At 38.7% G+C, this 25,426-nt stretch overlaps 3 protein-coding genes across 3 annotated transcripts; all 3 read right to left on the bottom strand.

Moving 5' to 3' along the window:
• Positions 1-4,772: 4,772 nt before the first annotated feature.
• LOC128375811 (nuclear factor 7, brain-like) lies at positions 4,773-6,008 on the bottom strand. The gene has a single exon (XM_053336227.1). It carries the CDS (start codon positions 6,006-6,008, stop codon positions 4,773-4,775), a length of 1,236 nt encoding a protein of 411 aa, XP_053192202.1.
• A 2,456-nt stretch (positions 6,009-8,464) lies between these two features.
• LOC128375813 (E3 ubiquitin-protein ligase TRIM39-like) lies at positions 8,465-9,646 on the bottom strand. The gene has a single exon (XM_053336228.1). The coding sequence runs from the start codon at positions 9,644-9,646 to the stop codon at positions 8,465-8,467; it is 1,182 nt and encodes a 393-aa protein (XP_053192203.1).
• A 3,823-nt stretch (positions 9,647-13,469) lies between these two features.
• On the bottom strand, positions 13,470-14,774 carry LOC128375814 (E3 ubiquitin-protein ligase TRIM39-like). Its single transcript, XM_053336229.1, has one exon. The coding sequence runs from the start codon at positions 14,772-14,774 to the stop codon at positions 13,470-13,472; it is 1,305 nt and encodes a 434-aa protein (XP_053192204.1).
• Between the last annotated feature and the right edge of the window lie 10,652 nt (positions 14,775-25,426).

Consider the following 25,426-nt stretch of genomic DNA (forward strand, 5'->3'; position numbering starts at 1 on the left):
TCCTGCATATTAATCTTTATTTTTCAATTTTCACTTGTACTCCTCTCTAATATAGTTTTAATTCCAGTAAGATTGAACATTTCTGTCTTTTTGTTTCTCTTTTGTTTTTAAAAGTTCTTTTCTAAGTTTATTATTCTGCTCTGAGGGGGTTTCTCAGCCTCTCAGGTGTTGTGGCGACACTCCCTCAAGTGTGTGTGGTTGGTAGTTTGACACCTGACACCTGACAACAAGCAAGCAGTGTGTGTGTGTGTGTGTGTGTGTGTGTGTGTGTGTGTGTGTGTGTGACTGAACTCGCGCAGAGAGAATAAAGTGAAAACACCAATCAGCTGCATGTGACCTGAAAACTTTTGCTTAGACCACAGTGCCACCTGCTGGCAGCTTAGCAAACATCACAACTAATATTAAATAATTAAAACAAAAGTAATAATAAAACTTTGTATGTGTTTTTTTTTTTGCCCAAACTTTTTCCAAAAACCTGCTGTGTTTTAAATTATTTTACATTAAGTCTTGTAAAACAGATTTATTTTTCTAGTTGTGTCATTTTTCATCCCACACTGAGAATAAGAAAGCAGGTCATGACCCTACTTTTTTTGTTTCTTTCAAATTTAAGCAAGTGTCAAACAACAAACTGCATTAATACTGTATGAACAAAACCCAGCAGTATCCCTCTAAGTAATATCAGATTAAAAATAACTCATCTAACTCTTACACAACTACAGATTGTGAAAATACTAAGAGAGAAAATAGATATGAGACTGCAGCAGCACAAAGACAAATAAGTACAGATAAATAAAAGAGATAAATCAATAAATAAAGATAATAAACTAGTAAAACATGTACATGAGAGAAAATAATTAAAAAAACTATACAGAAGATACCAAATCAAGTTGAATTTGGGGGAAAACTCTGGATAAGATTATGCAGAAGAAGTCTAAAATAACTTAAATACTGAAAATAATAATACGGATACCTGCTGTACAGTCATTATATTGGGGTTAAAATCACATATTAGTAAAACTTTAAACAGTTTGAGTGTAAAATCAGACGAGTGCAAGACGAAGAGAAAATCCACTTACTGGATCATTAAAGAAAAAAGTGAAATATGAAATGACAAATCACTGAATCAACCCGCTCATCCTGACATGAAATCTCTGATTCACATGAGGCCTCAATCTCATGAAACACTCTCTGACAGCTGTAAAACTGCAGCAGAGCCCTGTCTTTATTTTAAAAAGCTGTCATGTGAGTCTGATCTTCATCCTCCTCCTGATCTGATTCCAGGAAACATCTTCTTTCCTCTCCCCTCCCCCCCTTTTTCTGCAGCTCCTGACTTGCTTCAAAGACTCCCATCATCTCTCTTATTTCCTGTCTTGTCACAGAAGCGCCCCTTCAGCCTAACATTTAAGGCAGGTATTGCTAATGCATTAGCGGACAGCAGACAGGGTGGCAGACACTTGACTGATTTAATTAGCAGTCATATTGGATTAGTCTGACTCAGAAGAGGAGACGAGTTAAGAAACCTCTGTCAGGGGCCCTCGACATCCTCTTGGTTGGCAGTCAGGGTCTTTTTTGGGGGGATATCCAAGATTAACTGACAATTATCTGTGTTTCCTCTATGAAACGAGGTAAGTGAAGAGGCAGCGTAAACAGTGTAATCACTCCATCAGGGAAATTCTTATTAATTAAATTTATAAGTTGATGATATATCTCTCTGTGATTGCTCTTCCCTAAATAATTAAGATATAAAAATTTTTAAAAAGTAGTGAGGTTGTAGCCAAAACTAGATTACCATTAGGACAAAATATGCAACCCAGTCCTAAGATTGTCTGTGTTGCAATAACTTGGTGTTAATTGGAGTAATTTGCATCACTAAAGCTCGATAAAGCCTGTAGATGACCTGTATAGAAAATCCAAATCTAGGTTAATACCTTTAATACTTCTTTCAGCTGATATTACAACATGCATGGCGCCAACCCTGTCTACTGGACATGTAAATAGTGCTTAATAACAAACGTAATGCCGCCCACATTAGGTTTTCTGTCAACATAATGAGAAAATGTTAGTTAACCTATTTGGAAAGTTTAAAAAAATATATTGATTCTAAATGTTTGAGTAACAGTGATGACATATTTCATGTTTTTACCTGCCAGAATATCCAATCTTGCAGTAAAATTTCCACTGACAGTAATAACAGCATTAATTTTTTTGATGGTCGTGTGCACTGGTTCCTTCAGTTGGAGTCTGTGCTTTTAAAAAAAAATCAGATTTTAAGGCATGTACCTACGAACATGATTTGTGACATCACAGCTGGTTTGGAGTAAAATTTTCCTTCATTAAGACGTTGATAAAGTTCAATACAAGGTTGGAAAAAAATGTGGACTATTAGACGGGAGGAGAGAGCCGCTGTGCTCAAGATGACGATCCAGGTCATGCAGGAAAAAGAAGATATTATCCTCAGTATTCATCTCTTCAGTAGAGAATTTGAGATCTTCAAGAGGAAGATAGAGCAGTAGACAAAACACAAAATTAATGAGGATAGTCTCAAGTGTGAGCTGACAGCAAACGGGGAGAGCTAGGAGAGAAGAGGAAGAGAGGAGGCATTACTTTGATTTTAATAAAAATATGTTGGAAAAGAGGAAAAGAAAGGAAGGAAGGAGATGGAAACAAAGGAGTGAAAAGAGAGAGAGAAGGAGAAAGAGAAGGAGCAACATGTTTTCCCTTCCTTATCTCTCTCACCTTTTCTGCCTTTCACATTATAAAGTGATTCTAGAGTCTGTAGGCTTTAATGCCGCTACTAAAGTTGCGAAATCAGGGAAATACCGCCATCTAGTGACTAAAGTTTAGCACTGCATCAAAGTGATAACACACACACACACACACACACACCTAGGAGTAGCAGTGGCGGCTCCAGAGATTTATTACTAATAAATTCTGACACAACAAACACCGACAAATAATACCGCAATACATCAGAAGATTTATTGATCCCAGGCTAATATACTGTACATAAGGGTTTTGTGTTTTGCTTTACTTCAATCATCAAAACAATCATGCAATCAACACAGTATTTATGTCCCACAAAACAAAAACAAACAGCAGCTAATCACCATCACTCCAAAACTAAATAGAAAGAGTACCAGGCTGTAACATGTCATATAACCACCACAGAGAACATCTGTGGATTTACAAAATAGTGCAACTACGAGCAGCAACAAATAGCCTATGTAGCACAGTATATAGTTAAATATACAAGGCCATCCTCCTCCACACACACACACACACACACACACACACACACACAGGCTAAATACAGGTATAGCAGGTATACAGGTATAATTGGCACACTATTAGGCAAACAACAAGTAGCATAATTCAAACCGGTCAAATCAGCTAATTTTGAATATCATAGTGCACATATTTAGCATTACCGGGTCCACTAGATAATTTCTTTGACAAAGTACTGTCAAATTTTCCCAGCAGATTTAACAGTTGAAGGAAATTACCTCTGTTGGTAGACTGCTCATCCTCTCTGTGCCCCCTCTGTCCAATCGTTTGACAAGCTGTAAACCTCAGTGACTCCACAACCGCTTGCATGTAGCCTACTGCCTGTTGTCTTGCGTCAAGGTGCGTCAAAATCCTCGACCCGCTTTTCTGTTTTTCCATAAACTCACACATCCTCCACGCTAGCGCTGCAATGTGTGTGTGAATCGCCACAACCGCCATCGTCCACTCTCACTCGTTTTTTTGGGGGGATAACAAAAGTAAATCTGTCCGTAATGCTAACTCGCAAGCTAGCAGCTAATAGCCTACGTCGCTAACAATCTATGGTCGCCAAGCAACGTCAAAAGGTGACATGTCACGTGCCGAGAGCAGCACAATTCAAGGGTCATCATTTAAAAACGTTATAAGCAATTTCATTTCTTGTCATAATTGTTACTTATGATTATTACATACAGTCTAAACCAGAGAGATGTATTTATTTTTTGTGTATCTATATATATAAATTCGTATTTCAAGAAAGGGGGGCATAAGGAGGGTCCCAGCTGTTTACAGGAGGGTCTTTTCAGTGAATAAGATTTATGCCAGCAGAATTATGTATTGTTAGAGATACCTTGAATTAAATGTTAAATCAAGATTCAACACTTAATCCAATCTTCTGTTTTTATTCCATCCAGATTAAAGCGTGGCACACATAGTACATATAACCAGTAGTGACCCAAAAAGCAATACTATAACCATCATGGTGACACAATCCTCTAAATTTCTTTATTTACATTATTAACACTATTGAACAAAATATGAATTTTGCATTAAAACACACAGACTGCATAGAAGTATAACATGATTGGATGATCGTGGCAGTAATGTGTGTTGACCTTGTATCAAATAAACTGTAGCTACAACAATAATTGTAAGAAAACTGCACTGCATCTGGGTTTTAAAGAAACACAAAACAAAAACATGTTGGTTTATAAAATGACTTTAATGTTTTCATGCTGATCAACAAAGTGGAAATAAAGTTCAGTAATACATCAATACATCCATCCATTTTTACTTACTGCTATACATAGTTTTATAATTTACCACATACACATATTGATCGTAAAAATTGTTGTATTACAGTACCAGGTAGAAATGGGAACACTTCAGAAATGGGAATAATAAAGAGAGGAATGGGAATAACAAAGAGGATATAATCTACAACAATTAGAACATAATTACGTGGAGATTTCTTACATTTAAAAACACTTACATCAAATTGAGTAGTTACTCTACTCATTGCAGTGGACTGGGGAGATGATCAGAGGAGTTGAGTTTTTACCATCCTGATTAAGACAGGGACAGAGGAATGGGAGGAGTTTCTCATTGAAGGCACAGTTGGTGTAGGAGTAGATAAGAACTGCAGCATCGACGTCATAAAAGGAGACCAGACCCTCCTCATAATCTACAAACACACCCACCTTCTCAGGCTTTGACTTCAGAGAGAGAAGGACTGAAGTTTTACCATAAGCAAAGTACTGTTTTTCATTCCTCAAACACATAGTCCAGTAACCTTTCTTACAGCTAATTGTGATTAACCCCTTCCTATTGATCGACTCTCTGGCAACTCCTAAATCCCAATGAGTCTTCTCTTTAACCTGAACCTCAAAGTAAAATCTTCCAGAAGAAGAAGTCTGCTTCCCTAAGACAAATGGACAATTAGAAAATCTTTCTGGGTTGTCTGGGAGATTCTTCTTGGCATCAACATGATGGACTTGTTTCCCATCATCAGACAGGATGAGTTTGGGATTTGCTGTATCAGGATCCAGCATCACATCCACCTCATACTTCTGGGCCCACATCAGTTCATCCTTTGTGAACATGTTCTTCATTTTCTCCACCACTTCATCCAAAGCTGTCTTCACAGTCCCATCGTACGACTGAGGAGGAATTATGACTTCTGCCCAGTCTTTGGTGGGTGGAACAGCATTCAGAGACTTGAAGCTTTGGATGAGGTTAAAGTGATCTTCAGAGTGTGAGAGCTTCTCCAACTCAGAACTTCTCTTCTTCAGCAGAGAGATTTCCTTCTCCAGCTCTTTGATGAAGTCTTCAGCCTGTTTCTCTGTCAATTTATGCTTCTCTTCAATAGTCTTGATGACTCTGGCTTGGCATCTCTCAACTGACTCCTTCAGTTTGGTGAAGGCCTCAACATCTTCTGCTATCTCTTTGTCTGTATTTTCCTTGCTGAGCTCGACTGAGTGTTTAATCTCTTGAATCTTCAGTCGTCTTGTGTGGATCATCTGCCGAATTTCAGCCTCTGTCTTCCCCAGCTCAGCCTTCTTTTCTTCACATTCCTCTTTCAGAGGAACAACTTCATGTGTCTTGTGGTCTGAAATAGTGCAGAGGATACAGACACATGTCTGATCGTCCTTACAGAACAACGCCAGAGCTTTATTGTGCTTCATACACATCCTGTCCTCCAGGTTCTCAACAGGATCGATCAGCTGATGTTTCTTCAGACATGACATTGTCAGATGAGGCTCCAGGTGAGACTCACAGTAGGTCGTCAGACACACCAGACAGGACTTTACAGCCTTCAGTTTGGTTTTCACACAGACGTCACAGGGAATGTCTCCTGGTTTGGCAGCTTGTTGCTCTGATCTGCTGCTGCTGGCTCTCTGTTGAACTTCCTGTCTGAACTGAGAAACCATCTCAGAGATGAAAATATTGACCTCCAGCTCAGGTCTTGTGTAGAAAAGCGTTTTACAGGTGGGACACTGGCACTGTTCAACAATATCCCAGTGTTCATTGATGCAGTTTTTGCAGAAGCTGTGTCCACATGATGTGCTGACTGGATCAGTGAACACATCCAGACAGATGGAGCACAGAAACTGATATTCAGACAGCAGACTAGTAGCGGAAGTCATATCTACACCCTGAGACAGAAAAGTCAAAGTAGTTACAAGTTTTGTGATTGTTTTAAATATGAATGATTACTAAGAAGAAGAAGCAGTAGATATTATCTGCTGTACTCACCTGTGTTTATGCTGTAGCTGAGAAAGGCTCACTGAACTCTGTTTCAATTTTCTTGAGAGAGAAACACAGAGTTGTCTCAACTGAAGTACAACTGTTGCTTTGACTTGACTTTAAGTTTCATTTCAGGACAGTGACATCAAAGTTTATCTGTCAATCTGTGATTGCTCCGCCTCTTGCTGCACCCTGTAGTAAGCATGTAAGCATGTGTTAATGCTGGTTGTTAATGAAGGCTCACTGAACTTTAAATTTTCTTTAGAGAGAAACACAGAGTTGTCTCAACTGCAGTACTCCTGTTGCTTTGACTTGACTTTAAGTTTCATTTCAGGACAGTGAGGTCTAAGTTCACCTGTCTTTACATGATTGCTCCACCTCTTGTTACAGCTCTGTTAGTCACCTGTTGTTACCTCCTTCAGGGTGATTATGATCTATATTTGGCACAGGACACAGTTTATATGGGAGTGTACTGTATATTGGCACCCTCTGGTCACCGGAGGCTTGATACTTCTTATTATGTATTGTACATGTACAGCTACTAAGTTGATTTAAAAATATACAGGACAATATGCACGATTTTCACAAGTTTTCACATGGTTAAAACTAAGATTTTTTAACAAGGTAAATACAAGTAGAAAATAAGTTACGATTTCTTTCTGCTCTACAAATCAAAAGAGGAATGTGAAATAAACAGTGGTTCTTGCTCATAGCTCCATATAATCCTTTTTGGTTTACACAGTGTAGTGTTTCCAACAGATACAATGGATCAAAAGCAGATAAAAATCTTTATTTGTGTTAATCTATCACAATTGAAGGTTTTTATTTTATTTGTAAATCTTAGACACTCAAGGCATATATGTTGGCACATTTGGTTTGGGCTTTTGATGAGATTGTATGTAGGCTCATAATGAAAGTAATAATTTGTTGCAGCCAAAGAGGAGTGTGCATAAATGAATCACTCTCTGAATGACTGATGTACCTGTTATAGTCCCACGGTCTTACATAAACAATCATAGTCTCATGTTTCCTTGTAATGCTTTCTGTCTGCCCCCCTGTGTTGAAATAGTTTCTCTACATTGATTTAATGCACTTCTGCCCTCTGTATTTTTAGAGAGTAAATAAAAACATCAGAACTCACAAAAATATCAGATAGAGAGAAAAAGTCAGCAAAACACTGAAAAAGTGCAGAGACTGAAGTCTTATACTCACTTCCTCAATGAAAAAAATATTGACTTTACTCTGAGTCAACCTATTTAGCATTTAAAAGCAGTTCATCAATGTTTAAGAAATGGTTTAACACCCTATAATGTAATGATGTTATAAGCAGATATCAGGAGATTTGGAAGTTTTTATTCATGTAGAATATTTTTTCAACAATCATAACTTCTCCTATGGCGTTATGATTGTCAGTGCAGCAGAATTGTAAATAATGTCTTATTTAGTCAATGCAAATATTCTTTATGCCATAATCTGGATAGTAACCAAAAACACCCAAGCTCACTGCAATATTTTTTTTATTAACCAACCACGCATGCAAAACATTTTGCTTACATTGTTGTGATATTTTAACATTTGAAGATATATATTACAATTATAAGAACAGATTAAACAACATTAAGAAACAGTCATAAGTACCACAAACACCCAAGCTCACTGCAATACTTTTTTAAATTTACGACCCACACATGCAAACCCTTTGCTATTGACATTGTTGTGATATTTTAACATTTGAAGACATATAATACAATTCTCAGAACAGATTAAACATCATTATAGAAAATCAAATTATTAATTGTGACATTATTGTATTGCAGTTGTTGGTAGAAATAGGATATATAATAAACAGGGTGAAATCTACAATGACTAGAATCTGCAGAAAACAATGACACACTGTGAATTACATTTAACATGGAGATTTCTTACATTAAAAAACATTAACATCAAATCAAGGAATTCAAATGGCTACTCTACTCAGTGTGGTGGAGATGATCAGAGGTGTTGAGTTTTTACCACCGTTATTAACACCAGGACAGAAGAATGGGAGGATCTTTTCATTGAAGGAGCACCTGGTAAAAGAGTAGATGAGAGCTGCAGCATTGACGTCATAAAAGGAGACAAGACCCTCCTCATAATCTACAAACACACCCATCTTCTCAGGCTTTGACTTCAGAGAAAGAAGGACCGGAGTGTCGGCAAGAGCAAAGAACTTTTCGCCCCTAAATTGTAGAGTCCAGTAACCTTCCTTACAGCTAACTGTGTTTAGCCCCTTCCTGTTGATCGACTCTCTGGCAACTCCAAAAAGCCACTCAGGCTTCTCTTTAACCTGAACCTCGAAGTAAAATCTTCCAGATGAAATACTTTGCTTTCCGAAGACACAGAGACCAACAGAAAATCTTTCTGCGTTGTCTGGGAGATTCTTCTTTTCATCAACATGATGGACTTGTTTCCCATCATCAGACAGGATGAGTTTGGGATTTGCTGAATCAGGATCCAGCATCACATCCACTGCATACTGCTGGGCCCACGTTAGATCAACCTCTGGAAACCTGTTCTTCAGTCTCGTCATCAGTTGAGCCACAGCTGTCTTCACAGTCCCATCGTATGACAGTGGATGGACTATGACTTCTGTCCAGTCTTTGGTAGGTGGAACAGCGTTCAGAGACTTGAAGCTTTGGAGGAGGTTAAAGTGATCTTCAGAATGTGAGAGTTTCTCCAACTCAGAACTTCTCTTCTTCAGCTCAGAGATTTCCTCCTCCAGCTCTTTTAAGAATCCTTCAGCCTGTTTCTCTCTCTGTTTCTGCTTCTCTTCAATCATTGTGATGACTTTGGCCTGATATTTCTCAACTGACTCCTTCAGTTTGGTGAAGGCCTCAACATCTTCTGCTATCTCTCTGTCTGTATTTTCCTTGCTGAGCTCGACTGAGTGTTTAATCTCTTGAATCTTCAAGTTTCTCTTCTGGATCATCTGCTTAATTTCAGCCTCTGTCTTCCCCATCTCTGTCTTCTTTAATTCAAATTCTTCTTGTAGAGGAACAACTTCATGTGTCTTGTGGTCTGAAATAATGCAGAGCATGCAGACACATGTCTGATCATCCTTACAGAACACCTCCAGTAGTTTATCATGCTTCATACACATCCTGCCCCCCAGGTTCTCCACAGGATCAATTAGCTGATGTCTTTTCAGACCTGATGCTGTCAGATGAGGCTCCAGGTGAGAGTCACAGTAGGAGGTCAGACACACCAGACAGGACTTTACAGACTTCAGTTTGGTTTTCACACAGACATCACAGGGAATTTCTCCTGGTTTGGCAGCTTGTTGCTCTGATCTGCTGCTGCTGGCTCTCTGTTGAACTTCTTGTCTGAACTGAGAAACCATCTCAGAGATGAAAATATTGACCTCCAGCTCAGGTCTTGCGTAGAAAAGCTTTTTACAGGTGGGACACTGGCACTGTTCAACAATATCCCAGTGTTCATTGATGCAGTTTTTGCAGAAGCTGTGTCCACATGATGTGCTGACTGGATCAATGAACACATCCAGACAGATGGAGCATAGAAACTGATCTTCAGACAGCAGACTAGTAGCAGAAGTCATATCTACACCCTGAGAAAGAAAAGTTAAAATAGTTACAGAACTGTTGATTGTTTTAAATATCAAAGATTTCTTAAACATTTGGAAATTTGGCACTTGACAGCTGTTCGTATTAAGTGAAAAGAGACACATTTCCTGCATGATTAGAGTAAAAGTATGAGATCATTCTGGTTGTTTAAACAGTAGATATTATCTGCTGTACTCACCTGTGTTTCTGCTGTAGCTGAGAAAGGCTCACTGAACTCAGTTTCAATTTTCTTGAGAGAGAAACACAGAGTTGTCTCAACTGAAGTACAACTGTTGCTTTGAAGACTTGATACTTCTTTTTATGTATTCTTTGCCGGACTTTTAGTTTCATTTCAGGACAGTGACATCAAAGTTTATCTGTCAATCTGTGATTGCTCCGCCTCTTGCTGCAGCCCTGTTACTGAGCTATTGTTGGCTGTCAGGGTGATTATAATCACTTTTTGTCACAGGATACACTTTATAGGAATATAGTCTAGAAGTGTAAATGGGTTACTGGAGACTTGATACTTCTTGTTATGTATTCTTTGTTTCTGCAGCCATTAGAACATATATTTAAGACAAGACAGCTACTGAGCTCATTTAAAAAAAATGCAGGACATATGCAATATTCAAGGCTTTCAGTGTTTTTCACAAGGTAGAAATACAACATTAGATTTCCCTCTGCTCTAAAAATGAAAGAAATGTGGAATAATCAGTGGTTCCTGCTCATAACTCCTTGCCATCATTTTTGGTTTCCGACAGATACAAGAGACCAAAAACAGCCAAAAATCTGTATTTGTGTTAATAATCAACCACAATTGAAGGTTTTTATTTTATTTGTGAATCCTAAAGATATGAGACAGAGATGTTGGAACATTTTGTCTGTGCTTTTGAGTTCTTATACAGTCAGAACACACAAAAAAGAAAAGTCAGCAGTTGTGATTGTGGTATATTTTAGGCACAGGACACATTTTTATAAGGAAGTGAATATGGGCACCCTCTGAAGACTTCCTGAAGACTTACTGACTTTTTTTAAAAATGTATTCTTTGACAGACTTCAAGTTTCATTTCAGGAATTTGACGTCTAAGTTCACCTGTCTTTCGATGATTGCTCCATCGCTTGCTGCAGCTCTGTTGGCGACCTGTTGGTGCTTGATTATTGTGATATGCTTTTGGCACAGGACACATTTTGTATTTGGGCACCCTCTGGTTACTCAAGACTTGATACTTCTTTTCATGTATTTTTTGACAGACTTCAAGTTTCATTTCAGGAATTTGACGTCTAAATTCACCTGTCTTTCGGTGATTGCTCCATCGCTTGCTGCAGCTCTGTTGGCGACCTGTTGGTGCTTGATTATTGTGGTATATTTTTGGCACAGGACACATTTTATAAGGAAGTGTATTTGGGCACCCTTTGATTACTCAAGATTTGATATTTCTTTTCATGTATTCTTTGGCAGACTTCAAGTTTCATTTCAGGAATTTGACGTCTAAGTTCACCTGTCTTTTGCTTATTGCGCCACCGTTTGCTGCAGCTCTGCTGGCGAGCTGTTGCTTCCTTTAGGGTGATTATTGTGGTATATTTTTGGCACAGGAAACGTTTTATAAGGAAGTGTATTCAAGCACCCTCTGGTTACTTAAGACTTGATACTTCTTTTTATGTATTCTTTGCAGCCAGTTAAAAAAAAACACACACATCTATCTATCTATCTATCAATCTATCTATCTATCTATGAGAATAGAATCTAAGAGAGAAGGAACAACATGTTTTCCCTTCCTTATCCCTCTCACCCTTTCTGCCTTTCACAATATGAGATGATCCTAGAGTCTGAAGGTTTTACTGCAGCTACTCACTTTGATAAATCAGGGAAATACTGCCATCTAGTGATTGAAGTTTAAAACTGCATCAAAGCGTTAGTTTGACTTTTCAGTGAGAGGATATAATATAATAATATAATATATAATATATAATATATGCCAGCAGAATTATGTATTGCTAGAAACACCTTGAGTCAAAATTTTAGTCAAGATTCAACATTTAATTCAATTTCCTACTTTTATTCCATCCATTAACACTTGGCACACATAGTACATATACAGTGGTATATTTGAAAAATCCACTCAAATAGCAAAAGTATAACCACGTCTCCATCATGGTGACACAATCCTCTAAATGTCATTATTCAGATTATTTAGAAATTTCAAAAAATATTCATTTTGCACCAAAACACACAGACTGTGTAAAAGGTTAAGATGATTGGATGATGGTGGCAATGATTTTTGTAGCCCTTTTGTCAAATAGACTGCAGCTACAACAACATGCAAACAATTACCTAAAACATAAACTAATCTAATGAAAAATGAAAAGTGATTTATAAAATCCTGTGTAAAATGTTTACAATACTTCATTTAAAATCAGCAATCTTATAAAACTTTTACAAATTGAATTGTACAAACATAAGAAAGCAAATTTATGATTATCTTAACCTTGACCTTTGACCTCACACCACAGTAAAGCAATCTTAAGACAATCAAACTCAGTTGTTTGTGTTTTGATTTGAAAAAAAAAATTAAGAGATGAAAAAGTACAATTTAAGATGTAAATCACAATCAAAATGTACAATAACACAATCATACAGCGGTTCTGACATTAATATATGACACATGAGAAAGAGTTAGATTAGATAATAAGGCAGAGTGGAAAGAAAAGATTTGGTCTCTTCAGTTTGACTTAATTTAGTCAGATAACCCTCAGTCCCATTAAAAGACCACCCATTTAACTTTGTACTTGTTGGACTTATTATAGATAGTTTTTTAATAAAATGATGAGACTCGATGCAACAGAATAGATATATTCCTGTTTCGTCTGTGTGATCATGCTGTTTGTTGCGTTCTTTAAAGATTTGCCAAAAATACCAAAGCTAGGCCTGTGACTTTTTAATTTACCACACACACACACACACACATATATATGTAAAAACCTCTCCAAATGATTAAATGATTTCTATTTACATTATTTGGTGATGTTTTTCACTTTTGAAGACACGTATTACATGTATTAAAACACATCAAACTACATAAAATCAGATCAATCAAGATATTAGTCATTAAATTATTGTATTGTAGTAGTTAGTAGAAATGGTATATATAATTAACAGGGTCAAATCTACAACTAGAATGTGCAGAAGACAATTACAAACCATACAAACCATACAGTGCATTAGTGTGTTCAAATTGATAAGTATGGAAAAATGCAGTGCACTATATGTAACCAAATGGTGTACTCAAAAAGGTCAAAGAGTTGGCTGTGGAACTATGGACACTTCTTGGAGTGAAATCAAATCGAGGAAATCAAATAGTTATGTTACTCAGTGTGATGGACGGGGGAGATTATCAGAGGTGTTGAGTTTTTACCACCGTTATTCACACCAGGACTGAGGAATGGGAGGAGTCTGTCACTAAAAGAGCAGCTGGTAAAGGAGTGGATAAGAGCTTCAGCATCGACGTCATAAAAGGAGACCACACCGCCATCATAATCAACAAACACCCCCACCTTCTCAGGCTTTGACTTAGGAGAGAGAAGAAATGCAGTGTCGGCAACAGTAAAATAGTTTTCATTCCTCAAACATATAGTCCAGTAACCTTTCTTACAGCTAATTTTGATTCTTCCCTTCCTGTCGATCGACTCTCTGGCAACTCCGAAAAACCACTCAGGCTTGTCTTTAACCTGAACCTCAAAGTAAAATCTTCCAGATGAAATACTTTGCTTTCCGAACACACAGAGACCAACAGTAAATCTTTCTGGGTTGTCTGGGAGATTCTTCATTTCATCAACATGATGGACTTGTTTCCCATCATCAGACAGGATGAGTTTGGGATTTGCTGTATCAGGATCCAGCGTCACATCCACCTCATACTTCCGGGCCCACATCAGTTCATCCTTTGTGAACAAGTTATTCAGCTTCTCCACCATTCCATCCAAAGCTGTCTTCACAGCCCCATCGTATGTCTGAGGAGGAATTATGACTTTCGTCCAGTCTTTGGTGCGTGGAGCAGCGTTTAGAGACTTGAAGTTTTGGAGGAGGTTAAATTGGTCTTCAGTGTGTGAGAGCTGCTCCAACTCAGAACTTCTCTTCTTCAGCAGAGAGATTTCCTTCTCCAGCTCTTTGATTAAGTCTTCACTCTGTTTCTCTCTCCTTTTCTGCTTCTCTTCAATCATTGTGATGATGTTGGCATGGTATTTCTCAACTGACTCCTTCAGTTTGGTGAAGGCCTCAACATCTTCTGCTATCTCTTTGTTTGTGTATGCCTTGCTGAGCTCGACTGATTGTTTAATCTCTTGAATCTTCAGTAGTCTTGTGTGGATCATCTGCTGAATTCCAGCCTCTGTCTTCCCCAGCTCAGCCTTCTTTTGTTCATATGTGTCTTTCAGAGGAACAACTTCATGTTTCTTGTGGTCTGAAATTTTGCACATTGTGCAGATACATGTCTGATCATCCTTACAGAACATCTCCAGCAGTTGATCATGCTTCATACACATCCTGTCTTCCAGGTTCTCCACTGGATCTATCAGATGATGTTTCATCAGGCCTGACATTGTCAGATGAGGCTCCAGGTGAGATTCACAGTAGGAAGTCATACACATCAGACAGGACTTCACAGCCTTCATTGGTTCACTGCACAAGTCACAGGGAATTTCAGAAGCCATAGCTACACACTGAAAAGAAAATTGAAAGCAATTACAGAAGTGCTGATACTTTTGAACATCAAGCAATTATTATTGAAGTATTAGCAGGTCATTTTGTATTATATCACACATTGCACTTATATGAAAAAGAGGCATTTCCAGGTATTAGTCATTGTTTGTTTAAACACAATGTCTTCTGTACTCACCACTGTTTCTGCTGAGTTGTTGGGAAAACCTGAATAAATGTAGTTTATATTTTCTACAGAGAGAAACAGAGAGAGGCGTCTCAACTGCAGTGCTCCGGTCACTGTGACAAACTTTCAGTTTGTAAGGCATGTGACATTGAAGCTCATGTGTCTTTCAGTGTCTTCCCACCTGTTGCTGCCACTCTGTTGAGTTATATTTAATAAAGAGTAAATATAGACACCCTCTGCAACACGAGTCAGGGTTAGAGTTTGTCTTCTTTGTTCTGTGATGGGAAGTTAAAGTATAGTAGCCATTAAAGCATACATTCACAAAATGTCATCTAGCTCAGTTTTAAGTCTGTTTGTATCACCTGTCTTTCCCCCAACTGTGCAACAAAAAATAGAGAAAAACTGTAGCAAACAGTTATAGGATTGGATTTGATTTAATTAACCTTTTAACTTGATATTTCCTCCTTAGGCCTGAGTGGCCTCACAGTCAACTCAGCTGCCACTTAACAAGAGCTATAAATGAGCCACTGTACCACTCACACATACTCGGCCAGCTCTTTCCATGCAAATGACACCAACCACCGACTCACTCACAGCTCTTAATGAGCACCAACAAAGGAGAATCACTATCACACACACACTTCCGTTGAAAATGGCACACACCAGTTTCTATTTTTTCTTATTGTCAACAACATTATCATGTGCAGGGCCAAACTAACAATAAATAGAGTATTATTACTATTTCGAGCTGTTACAAAACATACTTATGTGCCCAAACTTTTTATAATGAAGCACCATGTCACTCAGCGTTGTGGCTCAATTACATGTTTTAAATAGTTTTTGAACAACAATGGAGGAATAAGATATATCAGGCTTTGGATACACACACTACTTATTTTTAGGTGTACACTACTCTGCAATATCAGTATTTCAGGTGTAATATTTCTTCAGTTCAACTGTGCAATATATTTTTTTCACTTTAAAATCTGTGCAATATCAATATCACACTCAAGTATATTATCAATATTCCTCTCAATACAATTTTTTCCTAATGTATTTATTGCTTGTTTTTGTTTACTTATTTTTTATTGTTCTTTATTTCTTATTGATGCTCTTTCTATTTTTGCTATCCACTTTACTGTTGTAGCGCTGTGAATTTCCCCATCATGGGACGAATACAGGATAATCTTATCTTATATATATCTATATATCCTATAAGACAAAAGCAACACACACACACAAACGATCCCACAGAGACACATTAATAATGTATGGGGAGGAAAATGCTCTGTCTCCCAGTAGAGAAAGGGTTATTAGTGTTTTTAAATAATTGGCCTGAGGACGTGCTTGAGTGGTCCTGTTATACTGTGTATATGCTGAAAAAGAAGGAGGAGGTGTAAGAGTAGGCAAGGAAAGTGAGAGGATGGGGTAAAGGTGAAGAGGAACAAAGAGAAAGAGGCTGAAAGTAAGAATGAGGAATAAAGTAAATGAAAGCAAGTGAGAAAGAAAGACAGAAAAGTGGGGAGGTTAGGATTTGAGAATACATGAAAAAAGAAAAAGAGGGAAAGAAGAGGTCGAAAAGAAAAAAGAGGGGGATGAAAAAGAGGTAAGAGGTAAGTGATGAATGAGAGATGAAAGAAAGAATGACAGGAAAAGAGAAAAATTGAAAGGGAAGGTATCTGATCTGTTTTGTTGATTATTTGTTTTTGCTGCAGTGCTGTCTACTCGCCACTAGATGGCGGCGTCGGACCAGCGCTGTTCTTTTTCTTTGGGGTCGTTCAGGTCAACTGTCTCTCTGCATTTCCTCACATTTATTCACACATAAAGGAGCAAAGAGGACTCATCATTCATAAATAATGGATCAGATTTCAGCTCTGTTGATATCATGCAGTGAAATTTGTTATGTTGGTTATTTAAGGACATGATTTTAATACAAGATTCCAGTGCTGCACCAGTTGGTGAGTGAAGATGCTGATATGTTTGTACTGATGTTGCAGAGAGATACATATTTTACTTCTGTTTTACAGCATGATATCTGTGGTTAGGATAGGATAAGATAGGATAGGATAGGATATAATGGATCGGACAGGATAGGGTAGGATAGGATAGGGTAGGATATAATGGATAGGAGAGGGTAGGATAGGATATAATGGATAGGATAGGATAGGATAGGGTAGGGTAGGATAGGATAGGATATAATGGATCGGATAGGATAGGATAGGGTAGGATAGGATAGGATATAATGGATAGGATAGGATAGGGTAGGATAGGGTAGGGTAGGATATAATGGATAGGATAGGATAGGGTAGGGTAGGATAGGATATAATGCATAGGATAGGATAGTATAGGATAGGATAGGGTAGGATAGGATAGGGTAGGATAGGATAGGATAGGATAGGGTAGGATAGGATATAATGGATTGGATAGAATAGGATAGAATAGGATAGGATAGGGTAGGATAGGATATAATGGATCGGATAGGATAGGATAAAAGCTTCATGGCTCCAGTTGACTCCAATTTCTCCTGAACGTAACTCCAAGACTTCACCCAGATTTTTATTTAATTTAATATCCTTCCTCTGAAATATGAAAACGTAATATGCACCGGGAAGTGAGCTGTTTATCACTATCACTGCTAATTATGAGACCTCTGTGCTATCATTAGAAAAACAAACATATAAATACTGTGACATCACGGCTACTTGGCCTCCTGGAATCTTACGTTTCCATAGTAACTCCACATAATGTGAGTTAATCATGTTGGACAGCGCTGAAAATTTAATTAAAGCTCCACATTATCATTAAATAATATCAGTGTAGAATTGACTCTTGACCCATCGGAGGGCAGTCGTCAGAAACATCCTGGCTGCACAATGATGAAATAAGTGACTCCTTTCTCCATTGTTGTCCTCTCAAAGAGCAGAGATTGATTCTCTCTGCTTTCTCCAGGATACAAAAAAGCCTTAATGTAGCCTTTCACACTCTCTTCCCCTCCTCCTCCTCCTCTTCATTTCTCCATCTTCAACATAACACCTCACTCTCATGTTCCAGGTTAACACAATTACATAAAATAATCCGCTCCTCCCTGGCTCCTCACATCCAGGCAGTTGAGACTATTATAAGAAATTGATTCAATTGATTCTCATCCAAGATTGATCATGTCTGTTCATTAGGATGTGGTTATCTAAGCACAAGGAGACAGCTAGCTTGGCTCCGTCCAAAATTTTAAGAAATAAGTCTACCGGCACATTTAAAGTGCAATATTTAATATCTTGTTTGTTAAAATGTAAGTGCATTAAATTGTGGTTCAAAGGGGAGTTCATCCACCAAGTAATTCTGAGCAGCCATCTCCACCCATAACTGTTTTTTGTTACTTAAGTATGAAGGTTTTAGTATAGATTAACTCAGGTGGTGGTATACAGCTACTGTGGCTTGAGACTGAAGAACCTGAAGCTGAAGTGCAATGCCATCAACAGCTGCTCATTTCTCCAGTTGACTCCTGTTCATCATGTCATTATGGTCTCAATCTCTAAATTCAGACCCTCTAATAAGTGTGCTGGTGGAAATTATTGCTCCGTTAACAAGATTTGAAGACTTATAGTAGCTTCGATGTCTGCTGTGTGAGTGTTGATTGACAGTTGTGATTGATAGTTGGCTCACCTGCTGCTCTCCACGGCTCCGAGACTCACACTGAGTCGGACTATTTTCGCTATATTTCACTATGTTTAATGCTACTTGATTATGATACCTGCTTAGAAAGAAGGGGGGGGGGGGTATTTCTGGAGTGTAAAAGGCAACACCCCTCACTCCTTATCTGGAAGGTGGCTCCAAATGGAAAAGATGGCGCCAACCATAAACTCCAACTCTGGGCTTCAAACTGGCTCCAATGCAACAGGTGACGTCACACCTTTACATACCGGCTGTGGGAGGCATCTTATTGTCAAACTGTAGAATAACACTGTCATGCATGAAAGGATTTTACTTTTTGTATTTTTCGGGCATCTTTAAGCGTTTGTTACAGCAACAGCAGAAAGTAGACAGGAAATGAGTGGGAGAGAGCCCGATTGTTCGCATGTTGAAAATATGGTATTTGAAATAAATAACAAACAGCAATGACAGGGCACTTTGTCTTTTAGTTTGTAGGACTTGTTGGCTCTCGGGCATATGAAGGCAGTTTTGCATAGCGTTTGTTTGTCAGGGAGAAACTTTCATGTACGTCTTCAAACAGATGCTGCTGCGTCAATCATATAGAGCTCAGAGGCTTGTTTTAAATGATGCGGATCCCAGCAAGACTGTTAAATATAGCTTTATTCTTTATGTAGATGTGTGCATGTGTTACGTATTACATATTCATATATGCATATTTCTGATCATGCTTGTGGGATTGTGTCTTCTGCAGGTATATTTGTTTGATTATAAAATGTGACAATTACACTTTTACTGCCTTGACTAGATGTGACACAAGCTGACCAGGTAAACAATGATTTGTTCATTTGCATGTCAAAAGAAATGTTTTTAAAACTGAGCTAAATTTGGTTGCAATGTTGAAGTATTTTTGGATGTCTAGGTAGCTTTTATTTCAACAGCATTACATAAATCTTTCAATATGTAGTTCTCATTGAAGGAAATCTATCACACTTATAACCTAGACACCTTTTATGTTGCAAATCATCAAATCAATGCTTTTTGTCACCTTTTTTGCTTTCTCTGTAAGATCAAACCAGTCTTCAGTCCATCCATAGTTTAAAATCATCATGAACTTAATCAGAGAGCAGACTGTCCTCTCTTATTTTGTTTGCATAATGAAACATGTGAGTGATGACCGGGTCTGCAAAGAAGATCACGTGACTAAATGAGTAACACCCCTGCTTCCTATTCCCCCTCCTCCCCAACGCTGCTGGAGAACGCTGTGAAGTGGCAGATGAAATATTAATCTTCCTGAATATATGATGGAGGGCAGCGGGTGTTGGGATAGAGAGAGTGAGGAAGAGGAGTGAGATTGGCGTGTGAATAGATATTAAACTGAGATGGAAGGAGAGGGATAATTCTCCTTTGCCTCCTTATACTGTCTGTCACTGTCAAAATCTCTGGCTTATCAAGACATTTTTACCTGTTATTGACTATTAATTATATTATTTTCTTAAAATAAGTACCAAAATCTGACAATATAATAAAATGTAGAATTATTTTCAGCATGAATTAACTTTGCCTTCACTGTTCAGCTCTATATGTAGGCAAGTTTTTGCTCCCAAAAATGTCAACAAAGATTAAAAAATGAGCTTTACACTGTGAGGTTTCAACATCTACTGCTGGAATTGAAATGTTATCCTCACAACAAGAACCACTATAGCACCAACAGGTTTATTCTTCAGTGGCATGTAACAATTATTTAAATGTCAAACTGCAGATCAGAACAGAAGATAACATGTCTATCATTTGTCAGGGCCAAACTCGGCCAGCACAGATTCATACTGCAGTTACAGGGCAAGAAATATTCAGAAGGTGAATTATTTTACATTTACTGTCCTTGTAACCCCCCCCCCCCCCCCCCCCCCCCCCACTATAAAATAAAATATTATAGTAATAATAAAAACTATGCATTTTATCTATGGGTGCCTTTCAAAGCACTCAAGGACACCTTACAAGACAGTTAAAAACAAGCAGAAATATATGAAGACATAAAATCAAACAAAGCCGTAATAGACTATACAATAAGCTAATGCAATACATAAGTAGCTGTAACCATTAGAGAGATATGCCAGTTTGAAATGGTGTGTTTTAAGACAGGATTTGTAGGTATAGAGAGAGTCAATATTGCAAATGTCTTGTAGGAGAGAGCTCCAGAGGTGGGGAGCTGAACAGCTGGAGGCAGCACAACCCTTGACAGTCAAGTGGGAAGATGGTGTAATGAATCGGATGGCAGAAGAGGATCTGAGAGTATGGGAGGGCCTTAAAAGGTGAGAAGCATTGTGTTGAAATCGATGCAGTATTTAACAGGAAGCCAATGAAGTTCCCTGAAGAACAGCAGTGATAAGATCTATGGAAGGAGGTCTGGTAATTATACAGGCAGCTGAATTTAAGTTAATGAAGACAACTGAGAGGAAGAGAAATACAGTCAATACAGTCAATATACAAGGATGCAATCAGGGTTTGAATGAGAATAACAAAGACGATTGATATTGTGTAGATGGAAGTATGCAGACTGAGTAATATTGTCTATGTGGGTTTACCCCATAGACTGTATAAAAGAAATGGACGTAACATCCGTGACGTCACCCATTGGTTTGTGGACTGCTGCTCGGAAGCCAATAGTTTCGACTCTAGGCAGCGCCATCTTGAAAATTTCAGGTGCATGCTGGGAAAAATAAAAACACAGATTCTACTAATATGGGCATGAGGCGGGGCCATGGGCGGAGCGGGGAGGCTGCGATTGGTTGCGAGGGCTGGATCTCGAGGACATTGGTCAATCAACCTGTCAATCAGGACGTAGCCACGCCCTAATGCATACCCTGCTTTATCGTCAAATATAAAATCAGGGAGGCCAAAATGTCCCAAATGAACATCATACTGCATTGAAGAAGGCTTTAAACTAGCGATTGAGACCATAAACACATTTTGAAAACGTTTACTGAGGTTAGAAATCAAGTGAGAAGTTGGTGAATTCTCCATTGACTTGTATAGAGACGGAAGTCCTTTTGACACCAAAATGGTCGCCCCCTGGTGGCCTTTTGATAGAATGCAGTTCTAATTTACTTCCGTGTTGGCTTCATTTCAGAGGACCGGAACTCCCCGCCTGGTTTACCCCAGCAAAGGACACTAACCCTTAAAACACAAAAAACACACACTTTGCACTCTCCTTTTAGCTGCACTGCGCCTCTACTTTCTGTGTGTCACCCCTCACAGTCCAGCCATAATACTGCAGAGACAAAGGAGAGCATGATTAGTCAACTCACCCCCAGCTGAGCTAATCAACTCACCTGGCGCTGCTCCTGCTGAGCCAGCTCTCTCTCTCCTACAGCTGACTGCCCAAACCGTACCCAACTCCACAGTGTCCTTTAAAAGATAATAGTCCAAGCTGACACCCAGACTATACACCTGCGGAGAGAGGAGGAACTATGGAATTATCAGTAATCAGTTTAGCCCATGGATGTATTATAAGAGCTGAGTAAGGTGCTACTGCTCACTCCATTAGCCACTCCTTTCATTTTCCCCATAGACCACCATTGGAAAAGAGACATCAAACAGCAGACAAGGTCAATTATTACTCTTTTTATTATACATTTTTGATCCATGGAGGGTTTTTTTAATGTAAAGCATCAGAATGGACACAATCCAGCTCTTATAATACATGCATGGTTTAGCCAAAGTAAATTTAGTATACACTCATATTCTGGCATTTCACAATATCCCCCCAATTATTAATCTCCACCGATCATTTCCGAACCACAAATCAATCATGAAAACCTCATCAATCATTAATAAGTGGATTGATACATAATGCAGAAGTAAACCCGAGACCAATTTTAATATAACTGAATTGGCGCCATGATTGGTCTGAAATCCAGCTCTTATAATACATCCATGTTTCAGTAAATTTATAATAGACTCAGTTTTTTTATCACATATAGGTTTGAGAAAGTTACAATTTAGAAATAAAAGTGATTTTGATTCTGATGAAGTAGCTCAGGGGCCATATTGTCCCCTTGTGTTGAAACAGGCAGGGTGAAGTTCAGTCAGCAGGCAAAGGGAGACAAAGAGACACAGAGAACAGCACCTGAACCCCATTAATCGTCTCCCACAGCGTAGATGTCTCTTGGTTTGTGCAGCAGAGTGGAAAGAGAGGACACAGTGAGGAAGTGTTTGAATCCAGGTCTTGACAGGACAGAGAGTGTTACAGTGAGCAGGATTAACACAAGAACACCAAACTGACTCTCTGTGTCAGCTGCAGTTTATAAAAATAAGCTGCGATGTAAAGACGTTCTGTCAAATTTGATGATAGATTGTCTTCATACGAGACAATAGCTGAGTTTTTGTGTGTTAAACTATCTTAAAGGGGAAGCAACATGCACATTTCCTGTCTATATTTTTAATCTGGGCCTTTATTGGAATATCTTTACATGATTTGAAGTGAAAAAAACTCCTTATTTATCTTATACTGGCTGTTTTTGCAGCCCCTCAGTTCAGCCTCTGTCTCAAACAGGCTGTTTTACTAAAGGCCATTTTACTTCCTGTCCCTTTAAGACTCTTTTCACTACTTTTTCTCATTCTTTTCTAGAAAATTGAAACTTCTCAAATACACCTGTACATGTTTGAGCCTGAATCAGATCTGAACTATGCATGTCAAGAATGCAATCAAGCCCTGGAGCAACTTTAGTAAAAAAGACTATAAAATAGACAGTCGAACAATCAGATTCTCTACGTTAAAGGATAATTACCGTTTTAACACACCTGGACCTTATTTCTAGCATAAAATACGATCATTTACTCACCCAGACAACTTTGGTGTCATTTGGAGTCGTTCGGACGAAATTAGCTCCAGTGTTGCGCTGCGTATATCCATATAATGCGAGTACACGGGGCACCGAAGCTCAGCCTCTATATAACACATTATCTGCTGCCAAACTAGTTCATTTCACCAATATTAGTTATGATACGTTAGTGCTATTCCCCTCCGAGCCCGTGGTGGCATGCTATCAACATCCGGGGTAATCTCTGAAGGTCTTAGCCATGGTGAACTATAATAAGAAGGTTTCCTTTAAGTTTAAAAATTAAGATTGCCTTTTAAGCAAAATATTTCCCTAAACTCTGACCTCTGAGTTGTCTGCTTAAGTATTCAGACCAAGGCTCTCACTGTAGTTACTGTCATAATACAGCACATATGTATAGTTCAGTTACTTGGTTACATATCACTCACATCATCATTTAAATATGTTACCTTACAGCGTTATTGTTAGTGTTAGCAAGTTTCTTCAAATGCACAAAAAAAGAGAGCCAAGCTGGACAGAAGGTGAACATATTGTTGTAAAGTAAAGAAGTAAATTTAACTCAACCATAACAAATATGCACAAACAGAAGATGTGGCGAGAAGTAAACTGAGAAAATCAATGTGAGAAATCTTTCTGTGAAACCAACTGTAAATGAAAGTGAAAACAGGAAAGAAGAAGCCAAACATGGAGGCAGGAGTTAACAAACACTGGTGAATCATAAAAGGCTGGTCATAAGGTTGTGATATAATCTGTATTTGGATTTTATGACACCTATTTTTTTCATGTGTCTTGTAATTTTCATGTAATTTCATGCATTGTGATTCCTCCGTGGGTCATGTGTGGGTGTAGTTAATTTCTCTCTCCCTTGCAGGTGAAGAGCTGAGGCTGATTGCAGTAACTCAGGTCACCTGGGCCCAGTGCCCTGTAGCTTAATTGTGACTCCTCTGTCTTATTCATGTTGAGGCTGTGAGCTCAGACCTTCCTGATTCTCCTCACAGGCTCCATCTTTGATTTGGTTTGGTTTTCGGATATTCATGCAGCTTCAGTTGTAGTTATTTTGCTTTCTGCACATCATCTAGTCCAGGGGTGTCAAACATGCGGCCTGTGGGCCAGAACCGGCCCGCCGAGGGGTGCAATCCGGCCCACTTTCCTTCCTGTGTTGTTTTCATTCCTTCCATCTGTCCTTCCTACCTTTCTTCCTTCTGTCCTTCCCCCCTTTCTTCCTTCCATCTGTCCTTCCTACCTTTTCTTCCTTCTGTCCTTCCTACCTTTCTTCCTTCCTTCTTTCTTTCCTTCCATCTGTCTTTCCATCTTCCCTCCTTCCTTTTGCCTGTCTTTCCTTCCTTCCCTTCTTATTTCCTTCCCTCCATCTTTTTAATGATCCGGCCCACATCAGATCAAATTGGTCTGTATGTGGCCCTTGAATGAAAATGAGTTTGACACCTCTGATCTAGTCCTTACTCTACTGATGTCACTGATGTCCATACTTCAATTCAAATGTCAGCCATGGTGTGTCTCCCCTTAGCTGTGGTCACTTGAGCCAGGTAATAACAGGCATCCTTACATGAAAATTTAAGGGCAACCTTTGCATAACTGGTTCTTTTATCTTGCAGGACACAGTTTTTACATATGTTTACCTCCAGGTTTTGGAACTCTGACCAGGTTGAACATAGAAATCTTACATTATAACAGTATTAAAAAAACCTAGAATCACAAAGAGAATGATGTGTGAAAGATATGTTAACCCTCCTGTTGTGCTCTAGTCAATGAAAGAAGAGAGGAACAAGGAAGGAAAGGAGGGAGGGAGGAAGGAAGAAGGAAGGAAGGAGGAAGGAAGGAAAGGCGAGAGGAAAGAAAGAAAGAAGGGAGGACGGAGGAAGAAGGCGGGAAGGAAGGAAAGGCGGAAGCAAGGAAGCAAGGAAGGAAGGGAGGGAGGGAGGGAGGGAGTGAAGGA

This window comes from Scomber japonicus, chromosome 16 (genome assembly GCF_027409825.1).
Source record: "Scomber japonicus isolate fScoJap1 chromosome 16, fScoJap1.pri, whole genome shotgun sequence".
Lineage (NCBI taxonomy): Eukaryota > Metazoa > Chordata > Actinopteri > Scombriformes > Scombridae > Scomber > Scomber japonicus.